We start from the raw sequence: 20,482 nt of genomic DNA, 5'->3' as shown, positions 1-20,482 counted from the left end.
CCACGGCAACGGCCCGACGGCGCCTGCGCGCGACAAGGAGGATGCGGCGCGCCCATTGGTAGAGGAGCGCGGACGCGCCAAGGCGTCATCGGTAGGCGCCGGAACCTCCCGCGCGGGACGGGCGCAGGCACCCATGCCGTCATAAGGGCGCGCGGCCGAGGAGCGTAATTGCCGCGCAGCGGAGGAGACGCCGCCAGGGAGGTGAGGCGAGGAGGGAAGGAAGGAGAGGCTGACCGTTGCTCTTCCCCGGCCCCGCAAGGCCCCTCGGGGACGCAGGAGGCTGCCGTTGGCGCTGAGAGCAGCAGGAGGAGGAGAAGGAGAAGGAGAAGGAGCAGTGTTAGACGCTCAGGTATGGAGTCGAAGTCAATGCACTCCTTGCGGCGACATCTGGCATGAGGCGACCACGGGGAACGGTTCCCTTTGGTCGCTGGAGCCCTTAACTTGACGTGCTGGAAGTAGTGGGTGGGGAGCGTTAAAAATGATGATGATGATAATAATAATTTATTATTTCTACCCCGCCCATCTGGCTGGGTTTCCCCAGCCACTCTGGGCGGCTTTCAACAGAACATTAAAAACAGAACAAAATTGAAAATTCTTTCTAGTAGCACCTTAGAGACCAACTGAGTTTGTTCCTGGTATGAGCTTTCGTGTGCATGCACACTTCTTCAGATACTTCTTCTGGCATGCACACGAAAGCTCATACCAGGAACAAACTCAGTTGGTCTCTAAGGTGCTACTAGAAAGAATTTTCAATTTTGTTTTGACTATGGCAGACCAACACGGCTACCCACCTGTAATTAAAAACAGAATAAAACTTCAGACATTAAGAACAGGGAATGATGATGATGATTTAATATGTCTTCCATAAGATTGTCTTCCATAAACACGGTTTTAGCAGTGGGTCCATAAGTGACTGTGGAGGCCAATTCTGGATCCACACGTCCTTCCGCAGTGGGGACATAGGTTTCCAGGTGGGAGTTGATCACGGTGAGGGTTTGCCAAGCGTGCCTTCCTCTTAGCACGTTTCTCCCTTTCGTCCTGAGTTCGAGCGTCTTCAAAGTCCATGTTACAGGTTAGGTAGCCGTGTTGGTCTGCCATAGTCAAAACAAAAGAAAAAAGAAAAAAGAAATTCTTCCAGTAGCACCTTGTTGTTGTTGTTCAGTCGTTCAGTCGTGTCCGACTCTTCGTGACCCCATGGACCAGAGCACGCCAGGCACCCCTATCCTTCACTGCCTCCCGCAGTTTGGCCAAACTCATGCCAGTCGCTTCGAGAACACTGTCCAACCATCTCATCCTCTGTCGTCCCCTTCTCCTTGTGCCCTCCATCTTTCCCAACATCAGGTGCTTCCAGTAGCACCTTAGAGACCAACTAAGCATCTGAAGAAGTATGCATGCACACGAAAGCTCATACCAAGAACAAACTTAGTTGGTCTCTAAGATGCTACCGGAAGGAATATTTTTCTTTTTTCTTTTGTTTCAAAGTCCATGACACCTTTGGTAAAGGCTGTTCTCCAACTGGAGCGCTCGCAGGCCTTCCACAGGGTGGGTTACGCTACCAAGAAGGACCTTCAGATACATAAGCTAATCGCCAAATAGCACCTTAAACCATTTATGGTTGCCACAGCAGTATGTCTAGGCACCTTTTCCATTCCCACTAGAGTATATTAGTAGTAGTATCCATTTCTAGACTGCTTTATATTTTAAAGGGGGGAAATCTCAAAGCAGTTGGCATCACATTGAAACCTCAAATAAAACAATCCAGAATAAAACAAAGACAAGCTATGAGGAAAATATTTCAGATCCTTCTCTAAGGGGCATTTAGATCCCACCATATCTACTGTGGGGTTATCTTGACAACCAAGGTGGCATTTGCAGAGCTTCTGAAACAGTTTGCCTGTGCTTCAACACCCCACCCCACCCCTCCCCTCTTGTGCTCTTGGGTTGCTTTGCCTGCCGAGATCTCCAGCCCCACACAGAGCAGCATCAGCACTGTAGCCAACAAGGCAGCTCTTTTTCTCTGTTTCCTCGCAGGAGCACAGACATCATCATGAGCCAGTTCAACTTCGGCACACCTGGCACTCCTGGGGGAGGCTTCAACTTCGGGACTCCGAAAACCGCAGCCAGCACAGCCCCCGCGGGGTTCTCCTTCTCTTCAGCCACCACAGGGGGAGGCTTCAGTTTTGGGACACCTGCTCAAAACCCAGCAAGCACCCAGCCTGCAGGTCTGTTCCCTTTCGCTCCCCCAGCAACATCGGCACAGACCTCTGGATTCAACTTCAACACACCCGCCACGTCGGCACCAGCTGCTGCTGGAAATGTGTTCACACTAGGGTAATGTTGGCACAATCCCATGTGGGTGGGAGGCTTGTTGAGCCCTAAGGATCAGTCGTTCGGCTTCTGAGAACCCGGAACAATTACTTCCGGGTTTTCGGCGTTTGAGAACCGCGGTACCACTGTATTGTACAACCTATAGCTTTAGGTGGGGGAGCTGGTGCTCAGGGTGGTTCCCAGCAATGTCACCAAATGGCACCTTAAATCTAGGTTACAGCCATCACAATGCTGTGTCTAGGCACCATTCCTTCCCATTGGAGGTTTATTGTTGTTGTTGTTTATTACTATTTTCATTATTATTATTGATAATAATAATAATAATAATAATCATTTCATTTCTATACTGCTTTATATTTTAAAGTAAAAAATCTCAAAGTGGTTGACAATACATTAACATAAAATAAAACAATGCAGAATAAAACAAATGCAAGCTTCCAGGAAAATATGTCAGATCCTTCTCTAAGGGACATTTGGCTTTCCCCTTATTTATTGACCTCCTTAATTTATAGAGCTGCCCCGTAGCAGAAGAACTCCAGGAAACCAGGGTGGTGTAGTGGTTAGTTGGACCGGAACCTGGGAGATCAGGGTTCAAATCCCCACTCATACAGGAAGCCTTGGAGTCATTCACAGCCTCTTAACCTACCTCACCAGGTCATTGTAGGGATTAACTGAGGAGGGGGCTGAACTATGTACATTCGTACCTTGGTTGTCGAACGCCTTGTGACTCGAATGTTTTGACTCCTGAACTCTGCAAAACCAGAAGTGAGTGTTCTGGTTTGTGAATGTTCTTTGGAACCCGAACGTCCGACGCTGCTTCTGCGTTTTGGTTTTTGAACGTTTTCGGAAGTCGAATGGACTTCCGGAACGGATTCCATTTGACAATCAGGGTACTGCTGTACTGTTTGCAGGAAAAGGTGGGAAATAAATGCAATGAATACGTTCTTTTGCTGACTTGCTTCAGAAAGCTGATGGGGCCAGCCAGATGGAGATGTCCATCGCCAACCTGGCATCCAGAGATCTCTGTGGTCGCAATTGGACCCGCGCCAGTCGCAAAATGCGCCTGGTGCCTGGCTAATTTCTAATGCCGGTTGCCCGTCTCCTTGGGCTCAGCTGGGATGTTAAAAATCCTGTGGTAAATGGGCAAACAACCCTGAGACTTTAGTCAGAAATAAAATGAATGAAATGATGCAGAAGTAGCAGCAAAAAAAAAAAAAAATGGCACAAGAGAACTTGGGATGCTTTGAATATCTGCCAAGAGGAGAAAAATCCACCCTGGACTCTTTTGCTCTTTTTTATTTATTTAGGGGAAATGCCCCCAAGCTGAACTTGAGCAGCACCAACACAACACAGTCGCCTGGCATCACGGGGGCACTTGGGCTCGGCAGCGGCGGATTGGGTACATCCACGCCCAGTAGCGCTCCCGCCAGCCAGCCAGCGGCTCCTTCTGGCTTTGTGTTCGGCTCCAACACCGCTACCCAGCCTGCCACAACCGGAGGCTTCAGCTTTGGAGGCGTGGGGGCAACGCAGGCTGCGGCCCCCAGCTTCAGCCTTGGCTCCATAGGGAATACGACGCAGCAAGCAGCACCCGCCACCGCTGGCTTGGCGTTCGGAGTTCCTGCATCCGCGGCCGGCCCTACTGCAACCGCGGCATCCACAGCCCAGCCAGCTGCGGCGTTTGGCCTTGGGGCGCAGACAGCAGGTGAGACGCCACACCCTGTGCAAAAGCACTTCTGGCAAGGCAGAGTTTGCAGCCGTGTCTCACGTTGCCCCAAAGATGCCATTCTACTCAAGCACAGACTGGAGGAGGAATTTAAGGTGATAACTGCTTCGCATAACCATTCTCTGTTCCAGCTCCAGTTTCAGGCTTTGGGCTGCTGACGTCAACCCCTGCCACCTCTGCCCCCACAGGAACGCTCGGTCAGGGGCCAGCCTTGTCCTTTGGAGCAAAACTTGGAGGTAGGCGATTGTGCCTCGGGAAGGGGGAAATTGGGCCGTTCTTTCTATGAAATGAAGTGAGATACGGCAGGTCAGTTGTGCTGGTGTCCCTCCTTGCTTTGCTGGCCTTCTAAATTGTGGTGCAGTGGTTAAAAGGGGTAAGTCTCGTAATCTGGGGAACCGGGTTCGTGTCTCCCCTCCTCCACATGCAGCTGCTGGGTGACCTTGGGCTAGTCACACTTTGAAGTGTCTCAGCCCCACTCACCTCACAGAGTGTTTGTTGTGGGGGAGGAAGGAAAAGGAGAATGTTAGCCGAGAATGTTACTCCTTCGGGTAGTGAAAAGCGGGATATCAAATCCAAACTCTTCTTCTTCTTCTTCTTCTTCTTCTTCTTTGAAATACCTTGGCGCAGTTGGGCCTTTCTCCTCACACTCTGTTTCAAGCTCCAGACCTTTCCCTCCGAATCCTGCATGTTCCCTTTTGTGCTCACACACACACACTTTCCATCCTTGGTAACATGGTTGTAGTACTAGAGTCCTTTAAGTTCCTGGTCAACTGAGGAAATTTAAATTGCCCCAGGAAATGTTGATCCAATTTTACAGAGGTATCATTGAAACTGTTCTCTGCAATTCTATTATGCTTGGTACGGCACAGCCCCCAAAATGGAGAAGAAAAGGCTCCAACGAGCAGTAAGAATTGCAGAAAGGGTAATTGGTGCCAGCTTGCCTTCAATAGAGACACTCTATGCTACCCGAGTTAGGAAGAGAGCAGAGGGAATTGTCGCAGATCCTTTGCATCCCGGTCATCATCTATTTGATTTACTTCCATCTGGACGTCGCTACAGGGCTTTATATACAAAAATGGCTAGGCACCAGGAACAGTTTTTTCCCTTGTGCCATTAAATTGTTAAATTCGTAGTTGTGTAGCAGAAGGGGAGGCCAGTTATGGGTGGGGTTCCTTTGCTGTGTTATTGTATTGTGAATGGAATAGTGTTGTATAAGGTATGTTTATATTGCAATGTAGCCGAAGCAAAATTCCAAGTATGTTGGTACTTGGCCAATAAAATTATTCCTATTCCTATTCCAAGCTGATCTGCTGCAGCCGCCTTTTGGTTCCCACCCCACTGTTTTCTGCTTCTGCTCTTAGACACGCTCTGCCCACCGACCTGCTGCTGCTGCCAGTGTGGTGTAGTGGTTAAGAGCGGTAGACTCGTAATCTGGGGAACCGGGTTCGCGTCTCCCCTCCTCCACATGCAGCTGCTGGGTGACCTTGGGCTAGTCACACTTCTTTGAAGTGTCTTAGCCCCACTCACCTCACAGAGTGTTTGTTGTGGGGGAGGAAGGGAAAGGAGAATGTGAGCCGCTTTGAGACTCCTTCGGGTAGTGATAAAGCGGGATATCAAATCCAAACTCTTCTTTTTCTTCCTCTAACCACTGCTGCTTCCCTGTCCTTCCCTGAACAACAACCACCCATTGCTTTTCTTCAGTTGCTGCTTACCTTCTCCTCCCGCATTGCCACAGCTCCTTCACCAAGTTTTGCCATAGCCTTGTGCCTTTGCATAGTTTGTCTGGGAGTAGATGGTTCTCCTATGTACAACACCTAGCACACAGGGACTGACATAGCAGCAGCGGTGGTGGCAGCTGCTTTCCTTACTTGGCCATAAGAGGGGGGCAGGGGCTGTGGGAACTTCCAGTCGCCTTTGGCTTCTTGGAAAACTGCTCCGCCACCAGGCCAGAGGTGTCAAGAGACTCTGCATCTTCCTTGGCCTTGTGCACAGGTGCATAGAATCATAGAACTGTGAGGCTGAAAGCGACCCTGAGGGTCATCTTGTGCAGCCCCTTGCAAAGCAGGGATCTTTTGACCAATGTGGGGCTCGAACCCACAACCCTGTGATTAAGAGTCTCGTGCTCTTACCAGCTAAGTATCTCCCGTAAGGAAAGTGTGTTCCGCTCCTCCTCCTGTTTGCAACTGAACCACAGAATGCGTCTCTTCGCCGAAACAGGTACAGCGGCAGCGGCAACTTCCACGGCGCCTTCCACCACAGCTGTGAACTCCATCCTCGGGATGTCTGGGCCGACGTTGTTTGCCTCCATTGCAAGCTCTTCCGCGCCAGCCTCTTCTGCCGCTGGCCTCTCACGTAAGCGACTGGGGCTGCAGCGAGTGGCCGTGCCTCCCTTCTTGATGGGAAAGTGGAAAGAATGGGGCTTGGGCAGTCTTGGCTCTGCCCACTGCCTGCTGGCGGTGCAAAACAGACCACTTCTCTCTCCCCCTCTGTCCAGGATTGTCAGGGATTTGCCTTCTCCTCCTGAGGAGAGAGGGGAAGGAGATCCTCCTAGGGGGGAGGATCAGGGTAGGGGGCCTACGAAAGAGGAGGCCTTACTCAGATACAGGGAGCCCCAGCCACTCCTGTCATCTGACTCCTCCCAAAGCCCGTCGCCAGAGCTCTCTCCCACGGAGGAGGGGGAGATGCAGAGGCTCAGGGATGCTGGGCAGAGACCCAGCAACAACAGACAGACGCGATCAGAGGGAGAGTTGCAGCTTCCGGCGCCAGCACAGCATCGGTGGGTCAGGAGACCCAGAAGACGTCGTTTTAGGGTGCCGAGGCTTTGGTGCTGGGCGGGAAACAGGAGAGGGGCACTTCCGGATTCTTTGAGTGACTGAGCAGTCATGTTTTTAGCTAGCTCTGCACTGTAAATAGTTATGCACAATAAAGTAGTCTTTAGAGTAAGAGGACTCTGTCTTTACTCCAGAGCAACCCCCTGGGTATTCTGACAAGGATATTTTGTACTTCACCAGGTTTTGCCTAGAGGTCTGTTGCACCAAACCACTTAACTGCCGCAGGTTGTTCTTTTGAGCCAGAGGCAACTCAGGAGCTCTTGTTTTCTTCCTTCCGCAGTTGGAGTCACCTCAACAGGGACGGCACCTGCTGGGACTTTAGGGTTTGGCGCAAAACCCCCTGGGACGACAGCAACAGCACCCACGGCCACAGCGACTGCAGTGGGAGGAGCCCCCGCAGCAACCAGTAAGGCTCAGAAGAGAAAATGGGAGGGAGGGAGGGAAGGCAAGGATACACACAACTGCCGCTGACTTTTCCTCTTCAGGTAGAATATCATAGACTCCTAGAGTTGGGAGGGACGATGCGGGTCATCTAGTCCAACCCCCTGCAATGCAGGAATCTTTTTTTTTTTTTTTTGCTTTATCATTTTTATTGGTTTTACAAACATACAGTGTATTATATTATACATATTATTACTTCATATCCAATCTAATACCTTGGCTTTTATAGCCATGATTTCCCTCAGTCCTTCCTTCTGGTTTCGAAATTATTTCTCTTTTTATTTTTATACCTCTTAAGTCTATCATTGCTTTAATATTCATATTTAACATCATTATTACTTATTTCATTCTACAACAATATTTCTTCTAAAACTACAAAGCCTCTTGTAGTCCTATTAACTTATTTAATTGAGTTTTTTATTTCAGATAATTTGTAAATTTAGTCCAGTCTGTTATGAATTTTTGGTCTCGCTGTTCCCAAAGTCTTCCTGTCATTTTATCTAACTCTGTGTACTCCGTTAATTTCATTATCCATTCTTCTTTTGTCGGTAGTAGGTCTTGCTTCCATTTTTTGTTCCACTAGAATTCTGGCTGCCGTCACAGCATATTGAAAAGTTTTTAAATCTTTTTTAATTTCTATACCTGTGATGCCTAATAAAAAGCCTCTGGGTTTTTTTTGCAAAATTATACTTTAACATTTTCCTCATTTCATTATAAATTTTGTCCCAAAACAATTTTACCTTTTTACATTCCCACCACATATGATAGAAAGAACCAATATTTTCTTTGCACTTCCAACACTTACTATGCAGGAATCTTTTGCCCAACGCGGGGCTCGAACCCATGACCCTGAGATCGAGAGTCTCCTGCTCTACCGACTGAGCTGTCAGGTAGAATGTTGCAGGCACCGTGGACTTCTTGCTTGCTGTCGCTATATTATTTGAAGGGCTCTGCAGCTTTCACAATTCGTGAAGCACCTAAAGCTGTTTACGTTGCTATGAGCAGCTTTACGGAGCACAGCAATTCAGCATCGAAACGGATTTTTAAAAAACGAAACTTATTTTAACCCACACTAGAAACTTGGTGAAAGGAGAAGGTCTTGCCTGAAGCTTAGAAGAAGGTGCCGATGGAATCTTTCTAGGCAAGGAATTGCATGGTTCCTGTTAGGAAACGTCCCACGGCGGCAGGTTGTTAGACTGACCCCCAGGTAGGGACGAAGCCTGTGTGCCCTCCTGGCTACTCGAGTCCAGGGGCACATTGATAATATGCGATTGTTCCCCGCGTGAAGAACAACACACACACAAGCCATTAAGGCTAAAACTACTTTATTGCAGATAAAATGCAGAGTATATCTCTGCTTTCCAACTCAGAAAGTCAGAGCTGTGCATTAGCGTGTCCGGCATCTCTGAAGCCAGAAACGAAAGTAAAGTACAATAGTAAAGTACAAAAACATCACGTGTGTGAGAAAGCTGGTAGAACTGGTGGCTTTCCCACAGGATGAAAACAGACACAGTCATGCTGGCCTCGCTGCTGCAGCTTTCGCAGCTCGGCTTGTAATAATATCCTGACAGTTCCAAGGTGCCACATTGGGAAGGGCCCTGCCTCGCATCCCAGACAGCCGTGCTTCTGGAAGGGGTGTTGTGCATAGCAGAGCCACCAAGGATGAAAGCTGTGGGTAGGCAGGCTTATGTTGGAGACAAAGCTGGCAACTTCAGATATACTGGTTCTATACCATTTAGGGCTTTGCAGGTCAAAACCAGCAGAACCAGGAAACGAGGGAGGATGAAGTGGAAACTGTGTTGAAGTGGAAGTGGAAACTGTGTGTGTGATGGATTGTCCACAGAGCAGGCTCCAGAAGGCTGGCTGGCTGGCATCTTTTTGCACTAGTTCCTGCTTGGGCCACTGATGGTTCTGGGGTGCATGCAGAATTGAGTAACACAACACTGTCAGCACATGAAGTGGAGAATCAATCACTCTTCCTCCTGCTGCCAAAGCTGTAGACTTTGAAGAAAAGGGATTCCTGGGCAGGGCAAGTGGGTGGTATTTGCACCCCCAGCCCCAAATTCTCCATGTCAGAAATGCTCCTTCATCTGCTGCTACCTCCTCTCTTGCCAAATTGCGAAAATGATTGCTAACGAGGTGGAGTGGATATTTTTCTTTTAATTAATTGTTATTAACTATTAATTTTTGTGTTGCAAAACAAACAGATGAACAGGGAAAGGTACATCTGTCATCAGTTCACAGAGTCTTTTTCACAGTTAGTGAGAGACACTTGTCATAGACATCGTTCGGTTGGGGGGGGAGAGAGGCGGGTTGAGAGGGAGAGCAGGGATCTGTTGCCTACTGTTAGGGTAGGGGTTTGTGTCTGTATCACATGGGAAGGTCCTTTGTTTATATATTCATTTATCTTAATGGATAATGAGAGAGGGGTCTCAAGCTCCATTGGTTGCATTCAGTGACAAGTGGGCACTAGTGAGATCAGCTATAGGAGAGGTTGTGGTTTTTTACTTGGCCACAGAGCATGCTGGGCAGGCAGCCTCCTCTAAAAAAGCCAACGCAATTCTGGGCTGCATTAATAGGAGTATAGCGTCTAGATCAAGGGAAGTAATAGTACCACTGTATTCCGCTCTGGTCAGACCTCACCGGGAATACTGTGTCCAGTTCTGGGCACCACAGTTCAAGAAGGATACTGACAAGCTGGAAGGTGTCCAGAGGAGGGCAACCAAAACGGTCAAAGGCCTGGAAACGATGCCTTATGAGGAACGGCTTAGGGAGCTGGGTATGTTTAGCCTGGAGAAGAGAAGGTTAAGGGGTGATATGATAGCCATCTTCAAATATATAAAAGGATGTCATATAAAGGAGGGAGAAAGGTTGTTTTCTGCTGCTCCAGAGAAGCGGACACGGGGCAATGGATTCAAACTACAAGAAAGAAGATTCCACCTAAACATTAGGAAGAACTTCCTGACAGTGAGAGCTGTTTGGCAGTGGAATTTGCTGCCAAGGAGTGTGGTGGCGTCTCCTTCTTTGGAGGTCTTTAAGCGGAGGCTTGACAGCCATCTGTCAGGAATGCTTTGATGGTGTTTCCTGCTTGGCAGGGGGTTGGACTGGATGGCCCTTGTGGTCTCTCCCAACTCTATGATTCTTCCTATCCCTGGCTCTTCCATCGCAGCTGAGGCAAGGCCCAGGAGTCTCCTATCCTGGGACCAGCTCCAAGCAGTGACCTGGTTGCCCTGCATCCCTGTTCACTGCTGTGGTTTGACCCAACGTTTGTTTTCTCTGCAGGTCTCGCCTCCACCCCAAGTACGGGATTCATGCTGAACCTGAAGCCTCTGTCCACCACTGCTACGGTGGCCTCCACATCCACTGCGGCCGCCACAACAGTCACGTAAGTTACCTGCATGCTCCACCCCCATCGTCCAGCTCCGAGGGTCTTCTAGCGGTTCCCTCCCTGGGCGAAGTGAGGTTACAGGGAACCAGGCCTTTTCGGTAGAGGCGCCCATCCTGTGGAACACACCCTCCCTTCAGATGTCGAGGAGTTAAACAACTACACAACTTTTATTTTATTTTTATTTTAAAAAAACATTTTTATTGATTTTACAAATACAAAGCACAGAGAAACACAAACTAGTAAAGCTGTATCTGTATAGATTCTCTGAATCTCGGGACTTCCTCCCATTCCCTCCATGGAGTCTCATTTTAAGAATCTGCATATTCATAAGTACTCCAATTATTATATCAGACCATATTATCCATAGTATTTTTACACTACAAATGAATCAAAATCCTGCTCTTGTTTGCATCTGCTTACAGTGGTCTCCTAAATAGCTTATAAAATTTCACCATTCTTTTGGTAAAGTTTTTGTCCTCCTGGTTTCTGAGTTTTCCTGTCAGTTTTGCCATCCCGGCATAGTCCATCAGCTTGATTTGTCATTCTTCTCTGGTAGGGACTTTATCTTCTTTCCAACTCTGAGAACTACACAACTTTTAGAAGGCATTGAAAGGCAGCCCTGTATCTGGATGCTTATAATGTTTGATATTTTATTAAGCTTTTATACGTGCTGGAAGCTGCCCGGAGTGGGTGGCGAAACCCAGACAGATGCGCTGTGTATAAATGTTGTTGTCTCTGCTGCTGATTGCCATATTCAAAAAACAGAGCAACACGAGACCAAACAATGTAATATGAACTCTAAAGAGCTTTAGTGATGTCAGTGATCAATTGTCTCTATATATGGCACAATAAATGTAGTATTCCAGCAAAGCCGAAGTGGTGACGATTTATTGTGCCATATATAGAGACTATTTACACACATTATATTTTGTCATATTATCAGGATGTACTTCCCTTTGAATGCTTATCTTGATCATTGACATCACTAAAGCTCTTTAGAGTTCATATTACATTGTTTGGTCTTGTGTTGCTCTGTTTTTTGATTCTCGTTTGAGTCGCAACACAGGGGTTCCCTTTTTGACTTGCTGATTGCCATATGCCAGGCTAGCCATGGGTTTGGGAGTGTAGAATGGAGTCCCCCGCGGAGGCGAGGAATAGCAGTTTGCTGGGTGCAGGTCTCCCTCCTTGAGCCCAGCGTGGGGGTGGAGCTGTGGGCTGGCTCAGCTCTTTCGCCACCCAGCACACTCCTCCTGTCTTCGCAGGGCTCCCCCGTCGATGACCTACGCCCAGCTGGAGAGCCTGGTTAACAAGTGGAGCTTGGAGCTGGAAGACCAGGAGAAGCACTTCCTCCAGCAGGCCACCCAAGTCAACGCCTGGGACAGGAAACTGATCGAAAACGGGGAGAAGGTAAGGACCCATTCTGCCGGCAAGATTCTTTTTAGGGAGCTGTGCTGCCTAGGTCAGAGGGGGAGCTAAGGTATTGCCTCCTGTGGCCATGCAGGGGCTGGCTTAGTTCTTTATACACAATTTTAACCTTAACAGTAGTGGTTAAGAGCAGTGGACTCGTACCTTGGTTCTTGAACGGCTTGGCTCCTGAACAATTTGGCTCCCGAACGCCGCAAACCCAGAAGTGAGTGTTCCGGTTTGCAAATGTTTTTCGGAAGCTGAATGTCCGACACGGCTTCTATGGCTTCCACTTGAATGCAGAAAGCCCCTGCAGCCAATCGGAAGCCGCGCCTTGGTTTTCAAACGCTTTTGGGAGTCGAACAGACTCCCGGAACGGATTAAGTTCGAGAACCAAGGTACCACTGTATAGCAAAAAAAAAATGCAGCTTATGTATATTTATGTATTTCATTAAAAAATGATACACTGCTCAATTGGGGGGGGGGGGAACCACTCAAAGTGGTTTACCAAGAAAGAATAAAAAAGTAACATTAATATTTATTTCAGTTTAAATACCACCCTTCATCGAAAGATTCCAGGGCGGTGTACAACATTAGAAACACATTACAGAACATCAGTGATTGAAACATAGTAAAGAGCATAATTCTGAGTGAAAACAAGTATTTAAAACATTGAAACAGCCATTAAAATAAGCAGTTGGCTGAAAACAGATCAAAACACTTGTCAACACTCTGCAGGCTTCGGTGGGCTTGCCTAAGAGAAAATGTTTTTTAGCAAGGGCCGAAAAAAGTACAGCAAAGGGGGTGTCCCTGGTGTCAGGGTGCAGGGCGTTCCGAAAGGTGGGTGCTGCCACATAGGAAAATGGAATGTTCTTTGGCACTTAAAATGGTGCCAGTTCTGCTGATGGAAGCGGTTTAGTGGGCACATGGAGGGCAAGGTAATCTCATAGGTAAACTGGTCCCAAGGTGTTCAGCATTCCTGTTGGTGAACAGTGTTAGTTAATAGTGTTAATGTTAGTTTATAAACTCTGAACTTGGCCTGGTAGCAGATCAGCAGCCAGAGCGGACCTCTGACCCCAGGTGTTATATTCTGCCAAGGCCTCGTTCCTGTCAGCAATCATGCTGCAGCATCCTTCACTAACTGCAGCTTCCGTATCAGTCGTGAAGGAAGTCCCACGGAGAGCGCGTTGCGCTAACTCCTTTTTGCTCAGTGTCTCCTTCAGCCAGTTCTTTTCTAATGTTCCCGAAGCCCTGATTTCCCACTGTACCTCGAAAAAGATTGGGGCCAGTATTTTATTGTCACTTATAGCTTCCCGTCCCACTTTGTAAACCCTGTCTCCCAGTGTGGTGTAGTGGTTAAGAGCAGTGGACTCGTAATCCGGTGAACCGGGTTCGCGTCTCCACTCCTCCACACGCAGCTGCTGGGTGACCTTGGGCTAGTCACACTTCTCTGAAGTCTCTCAGCCCCACTCACCCCACAGAGTGTTTGTTGTGGGGGAGGAAGGGAAAGGAGAATGTGAGCCGCTTTGAGACTCCTTCGGGTACTGATAAAGCGGGATATCAAATCCAAACTCTTCTTTTTCTCTTCTTATTCTTACAGATCACGTCTCTGCATCGAGAAGTGGAAAAAGTGAAACTGGATCAGAAAAGGTAGAGGGAAAGGGGGCTGCATAGCATGTTATTGGCGGGAGGTTGAGTACTGTAAAGGAAGCCTTGAGATGTTTGTGAATGAAAGGGGACGGTGCAAGTGACAGGGGTCTTGGAAGCAGCCCCCCTCAGTCCCACAGTCATAATTTATATGCCACCCATCTGACTGGGTTACCCCAGCCACTCTGGGCAGCTTCCAAGAAATACCGTATTTTCCCCTCCATAGGGCGAAAAAAAATATTTTTCTGGATTTCCTCCTCTAAAAGCCCTGTTCTTTTGAGGATCAGCTAAAAGTTTTGCAGCTTTTTTTGCAAAGGGAAAAGCCCCTGGTTTTTTGAGGATCAGCTAAAAGTTTTGCAGCTTTTTTGTAAAGGGGGAAAAGCAAAAAAGTGCGTCTTTTGGAGCGAAAAATACAGTAATTATAAAACCACAGTAAACCAACACACATTAAAAACCTCCCTGCACAGGGCTGCCTTCAGATGTCTTCTAAAAATCAGGTAGTTGTTTATTTCCTTGACATCTGATGGGAGGGCGCTCTACATGGCGGGCGCCACCACCGAGAAGGCCCTCTGCCTGGTTCCCTGTAACCGCTTCCCGCAATGAAGGAGCTGCAGAAGGCGGTTCGAGTGCCAAGAAAGAAGATTCCAGCTCAACATCAGGAAGAATTTACTGACAGTGAGAGCTGTTCAGCAGTGGAACGGACTCCCTCGGGAGGTGGATGGCCACCTGTCACGGATGCTTGAGTTGAGATTGCTGCATTGCAGGGGGGGGTCTGGATGACCCTCAGGGTCCCTTCCAACTCCACAATTCTATAATACTGGTTTAGATGGAAAAGCTGTGTTGGGCAGGGAACCTTTCCTCCGAAGCGCTTCCTTTCCACACCTTCTTTCAGCGCCAGCTAGTAGTGATGTCGGCGTCTTCCTAGTTTTCTGTAGTACAGGGGTGGGGCGCAGGATCTAGCCCATGTGCCAGATCCTGACCTCACTCCTCCTCCCACCTATCAAATCACATTACAATTATTCCAGGTGACTCAACGTAACCATTTTCTTCCCTGTGTGTGCCAGTACCTGCAGAGGAGGCCCTTTGGCGCCCTCAGGTTGACTTCAGGCAAAAGTGCAAATATCTTTTTGGCTAACCTGCCTGAATTCCACCTGAGTGCCTCTCCCGGACAATGCTGCCACATGTTCCCTGCTTATCTAACCTCCCTCCCTCCCTTTTTCCCTTCTGTAGGTTGGACCAAGAACTTGATTTCATTTTGTCCCAGCAAAAGGAGCTGGAGGACTTGCTGATGCCCCTGGAAGAGTCCGTAAAGGAGCAGAGTGGGACCGTCTACTTACAACATGCAGATGAGGAGCGGGAGAAGACGTAAGACGACTCCGGGGGTGGCAGTGATGGAGCCCCAATTGCGTGGGCTGGTGGTGGTCCCCAGATAGACAAGTTTTTTTTAAAAAAAGCAAAGGTTTGGAGGTCAGCTGTGGAGACCAGCCTATGTTGAGCCATTCTAAAGGGGGAAATTTGCTTTCTGGATAGTTCTGAGCATGTTGACTCTGGTCCTGGGAGGTGGGTGCTGTCCTGCAATTCCTGCAGAGTCTACTTTTAAGTCAGAAGACCAAGCTGTCTCCCAAGGGTGTTTCTGCTCAATCCCGAACATTCACAGGTCTAATTGAAAGTATCGACAAGATTAGAGTCCACTGGGAAACCCATCAGCTCCATTGGATCGTCACAGCTTTGCACATGCCAGTTCCATGGGAGAGGCTTAAGGGTCCCTCATGGCAGCCAAAGAGCCCCCCATGGCAGCCAAGTGTTTGGCCTTGGCTTGGCCTCAGGCTCCCTGGGGCGAGGGAAGGAGGGAGATTGGCAACTGTGGCAACTGTGTTTCCCTGTGCTGCAGGTACAAACTGGCAGAGAACATTGATGCTCAGCTGAAGCGCATGGCCCAAGATCTGAAAGATATTATTGAGCACCTGAACACCTCTGGAGGTCCTGCTGACACCAGTGACCCGGTGAGTACAAACTGGACCAGATGCATGGGAGGAGGAGAGGGCCAAGAGCCTCTCTTAAGGATGCTCCTTCCTGGTTTATGAGGACCGCTCTGTCCTGCTCTTCCCCCTCCAGGGAGCTGTCTGCCGCTGTGGCTTTGTTTAGCAATGCTTCTCAGCACAGTCAGGCTTCAGGAGCAGGAAGCCCCGTTCTTCAAGGCTGGCCTGCTTTGCTTTCACCTGACTCAAAGAATTGTAGACTTGGAAGGGACCCTTATCTAACCCCCTGCAAGGCAGGAACCTCAACTAAAGCATCCAAGGAAGGAAAGTCCACCACCTTCCATCCCACAGTCAAACAGCTGTCACAGTCAGAAAATTATTCCTGATGTTGAATTGGAATCTCCTTTCTTGGAACTTGAAGCCATTGTTTCAGGTCTTGCCCACGGGCAAAAATGAGCTTCTGCTACCTTCCGTGTAGAAAATTCTTTCCAGTAGCACCTTAGAGACCAACTGAGTTTGTTCTTGGTATGAGCTTTCGTGTGCATGCACACTTCTTCAGATACGTGCTACTGGAAAGAATTTTCTATTTTGTTTCGACTATGGCAGACCAACACGGCTACCCCCCTGTACCTTCCGTGTGACAGCCCTTGAGTTATTAGAAGATGGCTATCATGTCTCCTCTCAGTCTCCTGTTTTCCAGGCTAAACATACTCAGCTCCTTCAACCGCTCATAAGGCGTGGGTTCCAGATCCTTGATCATTTTCGTCACCCTCCTCTTCACACCTTCCAACTTGTCAATATCCTTAAATTGTGGTGCCCAGAACTGGACACAGTATTCCAGGTGTGGTCTGACCAAGGCAGAATAGAGCAGGACTGTTGATGCAGCCTAGAATACAATTAGCTTTTCTTTTTTTGCTGCTGCGTCACATTTTCAGACCACACCTAAAAGCTGTTCGACAGTGGAACGATTATCCTGGGAGGTTGTGGACTCTCCTTCCTTGGAGATGCCCATCTGTCATGGATGCTCTAGGTCAGATTCCTGCATTCCCGGGAGTTAGAATAGATGACCCTCGGCGTCTCTCCCAGTTCTATGATTTCAAGGAAGGAGTCATATCTGCCTTCAGCAGATCACACCACCAGCCTTGATGTGCCTCAACAAGGCAGGGGGGGATTTTAGTACCCTTAGACACCAAAGACGACATCTGTGTGAATTTGCCTTCCTCTTCCACCCACATTTGTGCTTCGCAGGACCAACAGAGCCATCTCTGCAGGCCCAGGCAGGGCTCTGTGTTCTCCTACTGGACCACTAAGATCAGGAAAGGGACTGCTGCCAACCTGGCATCTTGGGGCCAGAGTGCATGGGCAAAGGCCGCCTTTTTAGATCATGGCAGTTACACTCAATTTCCCTTCCAGTGATGCCATTTCTAGCTCAACTTTTCCTGCAGAACATCAACATCCTTCATTCTTGAATAATGACTGCCGGCGGGAGTGCTGATCTCATGGTCTTTGCAGGGCTTCGAGAAATCCAGACCGGGATCGGCAACTACTCATGACATTCTCTAATCTCTTCCAGCTTCAGCAGATCTGCAAGATTCTGAATGCGCACATGGACTCCCTCCAGTGGATTGATCAGAATTCAGGTATTTGGCACTTTTCCTTTCTAGGGAGTCGTAGGGTCCTTCCCTCAGTTTTAAGATGAACTGCTTTGAGGCAGGTTGGCTAGGGAGAGAGAATGAAGGAAGGAACCATCAAGGTGGGAAAGGAGCAGTCCTTGTCCTAGAAGCATAGAGTTCAAAGAGACCCCGTGGATCATCTAGTCCAACCCCCTGCAAGACAGGGAAATATGCAGCTGTCCCATACGAGTATCAAAGCCTTGATGTTAATAGCACTGTGCCCGAACCAACTGATCTCTCTACTTGGCACATGTTGAGATCAGAGCTGTCAACCATCCTTTTTTTGCAATGGGAAACGGCGCTGGAATAAGGGAATTTCCCGCAAAAAAAGGGAACGTTGACAGCTATGGTTGAGATCCTCTGCAGCAAACATGGTGACCGCTGGGGGGAAAAACCGCAGCCTCATATTTAGGGGTGGTGGTGGTAAGGATCCATTTTGTGGGTCTCCAGACTGTGAAATCCATCTCCTGCTCAGGTTTTTTAAAATATATATATTTATTAAATTTTATAAAAACATTACAAACACACTAATACAAAACAATACAACCATAATAAACAAGAAGCAAAACTACAATAAAAACAAAAAACTTCTACTATCCTTAACATCTATCCTTAACATTGTGTCCTGACTTCCTCCTATCTCCACTTCCTGCGTTCCTTGTAAATCATCTTTAGTACAGTAACTTCTTACCATCATTAAACATCTTACTTTACTATAAAATATCACTAATCTTATCTAATATCTTGACTCATACCTTCACAGTTCCTACAGTCATAACCAAACTCTAAATCTACAGTCTAGCTTTTCTTCCAAGTTATATCTAATTTTCAATCATACAATAGTTCTTTAAGTATAATTAAAATTTCTTCCACTCTTCTTCCACCGCGTCATCCCTCCGGTCACGAAGTCACCCGGTCATCTCAGCGAGCTCCATATAGTCCAACTCCTGCTCAGGTTTTAAGAGCTATCTGTTGGATGTTTTGTTGTTTATTTGTTTGATTTGCATACCACCCTTCATCCAAAGATCACAGGGCGGGCCACTGCATAACAACACGAGAAAGTAAACACAAAATGCATAATACAAACCAAAGCAAGTCAAACCAGTAGCCCCCTTCCCAGAAGACAGGGAAGGAGGGTCAGCACAACAAGGACAGCCCGGGGATTGTAGGTCCATCTAGTTTAGTGTCCTCGACACTGACTGGCAGCAGTGGTTCTCCAGGATTTCAGGAAGCGGTCCGTCCCAGCACCACGCGGAGATGCTGCAAATGGGGGTTGAACCCCAGGACAGGCGCTCTGCACGAGTGAGCCTAGCCCACTGCAGCTATATCCCAGTGAATTTGCTTGTGGGAGAAAATGCAATTTGCCCTGGAGCTACAGCCCGGCGCAGCTTGAGATCCCTAGTCCAGACTGAGCTGGTGGGGGTTGGCTGCAGACACACAACAACATAAAGTATCACTGTTGTGATAATATGAACCATAAACAACAAAACCACCACACAATGGCTGAAAATGTAATGAAAGATTTACTGGAACACACTTCTAAAACGCCAATGTTCCTTCAACTAAGCCACATGATAAACAGAGCCATATATAGGTCATATAACTGAATACATAATATAAGATAAAATGTTCATGCAACTGAACCATTCAGCAGTAGGTTGGGTATAGCAGCAAAATATTAATGCCACCAAAAAGTTACACATAGTTGATGGTGAAATGATGGTAGAATTCTTCAGAGGTTAGGAGTAAAAATATCCTGGATGTAATAGATGAAGAGTGTACATATGAGTCTTGCAAAACCACCATCCAGACGAAATCAACAAAAGTGGCAAGGGAAGAAAGAAACGTCAAGATTTAAATGTAAATCAAGCCAAATCTCTGTTCTTCCAGACTGCCACTCCAGACAACGGTTTTGTGGCTGCAGCCCTATTAGAAACACACCCCACTCAGCCAGCCCCATTGTGCTTCCAGCGAGGGAGGGGGAGGGAGCGACTGCTGTACCACAGGCGGGCAGAGTCTACTCTGCCAGGGGTTTCTCTCCAGGGGTGCACACAGGAATGCCCAGCCCTCTGACATTCTCCTTGTTGTCATTCCACCTTCAGCCCTGCTGCAAAGGAAAGTAGAGGAGGTGACCAAGGTTTGCGAAAGCCGCCGCAAGGAACAGGAGCGCAGCTTCCGGATTACGTTTGACTGACTGCCTCGCCGCCGGGGGGGGTGGGGGGAGATGCACGCACGATGCCCAAATGTTTTGTTACTAGTTGAGTTTTGTGTTTGACAATAAAGGCCTTTTCTGTGCAGAACTGTGTGGCCAGAGGAGTTATTGGGTGTGGGGTTTCCTCTCTCTTCTGCTCACAGGTGTGGACTGAGCACTGATTGTGCTCATCTCACGGTGGTAGGTTTGAGCCCCACATTGGGCAAAAGGTTCATGCATTGCCGGGGGTTGACCCTCGGGTCCCTTCCAACTCTACAATTCTAGGATTCTACTCTGGAGTTTCAAGGGGCAGGGCAGATGCTGTTTTATGCCCCAGGGATTTAAGAGCACAGCTGGCTAACCCAGATCTGAAAAGCCAAGGTCCACATTCACAAAATGGTAAAGAGTTGGGATCCCAATTGTCATCTAGTCCAACCCTCTGCATCTTCTGAGCAATGTGGGGCTGGTACCCACAGCCCTGAGATTAAGTCTCGTTCTCTGCCAACTGAGCTATCCCAGCTGGACTCAAACATCAGGCCAATGGGCAGGGATTGTGATGATGGTGATTATTATTACTGTTTATTAAATTTATTATTACTGTTTATTAAATTTTCCCATGGACTGCAAAAAGATCAAACATACCCATCCTTAAAGAAATCAGCCCTGAGTGCTCACTGGAAGGGCAGATCCTGAAGTTGACAGTTGAGGCTCCAATACTTTGGCCACCTCATGAGAAGAGAAGACTCCCTGGAAAAGATGGAGGGCACAAGGATGTTGGGAAAGATGGAGGGCACAAGGAGAAGGGGACGACAGAGGATGAGATGGTTGGACAGTGTTCTCGAAGGGACTGGCATGAGTTTGGCCAAACTGCAGGAGG

The 20,482-nt window shown here is 48.1% G+C and overlaps 1 protein-coding gene across 2 annotated transcripts; it reads left to right on the top strand.

Moving 5' to 3' along the window:
- Positions 1 to 178: 178 nt before the first annotated feature.
- On the top strand, positions 179 to 19,711 carry LOC117042699 (nuclear pore glycoprotein p62-like). Of its 2 annotated transcripts, none has more exons than XM_033142302.1 (13): positions 179 to 349; positions 2,032 to 2,331; positions 3,636 to 4,030; positions 4,183 to 4,287; positions 6,269 to 6,403; positions 7,163 to 7,288; positions 10,606 to 10,708; positions 11,974 to 12,118; positions 13,716 to 13,765; positions 14,993 to 15,127; positions 15,654 to 15,765; positions 17,315 to 17,381; positions 19,517 to 19,711. In XM_033142302.1, the coding sequence occupies exons 2-13, from the start codon at positions 2,048 to 2,050 to the stop codon at positions 19,606 to 19,608; spliced, it is 1,749 nt and encodes a 582-aa protein (XP_032998193.1). In that variant the 5' UTR covers positions 179 to 349; positions 2,032 to 2,047; the 3' UTR covers positions 19,609 to 19,711. The 2 variants fall into 2 exon arrangements, with proteins under 2 accessions (XP_032998193.1, XP_032998194.1); XM_033142303.1 differs by having other exon boundaries at positions 4,183 to 4,290; positions 6,278 to 6,403.
- The last annotated feature ends 771 nt before the right edge of the window (positions 19,712 to 20,482 follow it).

This window comes from Lacerta agilis, chromosome 2 (assembly GCF_009819535.1).
Source record: "Lacerta agilis isolate rLacAgi1 chromosome 2, rLacAgi1.pri, whole genome shotgun sequence".
Taxonomy (NCBI): domain Eukaryota; kingdom Metazoa; phylum Chordata; class Lepidosauria; order Squamata; family Lacertidae; genus Lacerta; species Lacerta agilis.
Note: the sequence above shows the minus strand (reverse complement) of the source record. Positions and strands in the feature narration are given on the sequence as shown.

Bases quoted from the DNA above. Each gene is read 5' to 3' on its own strand.
- LOC117042699 (XM_033142302.1), top strand. From the start codon at position 2,048: ATGAGCCAGTTCAACTTCGGCACACCTGGCACTCCTGGGGGAGGCTTC. The intron at 6,404-7,162 runs GTAAGCGACTGG...TTCCTTCCGCAG, and splicing joins TTCTGCCGCTGGCCTCTCAC to TTGGAGTCACCTCAACAGGG. The intron at 12,119-13,715 runs GTAAGGACCCAT...TTATTCTTACAG, and splicing joins TGATCGAAAACGGGGAGAAG to ATCACGTCTCTGCATCGAGA.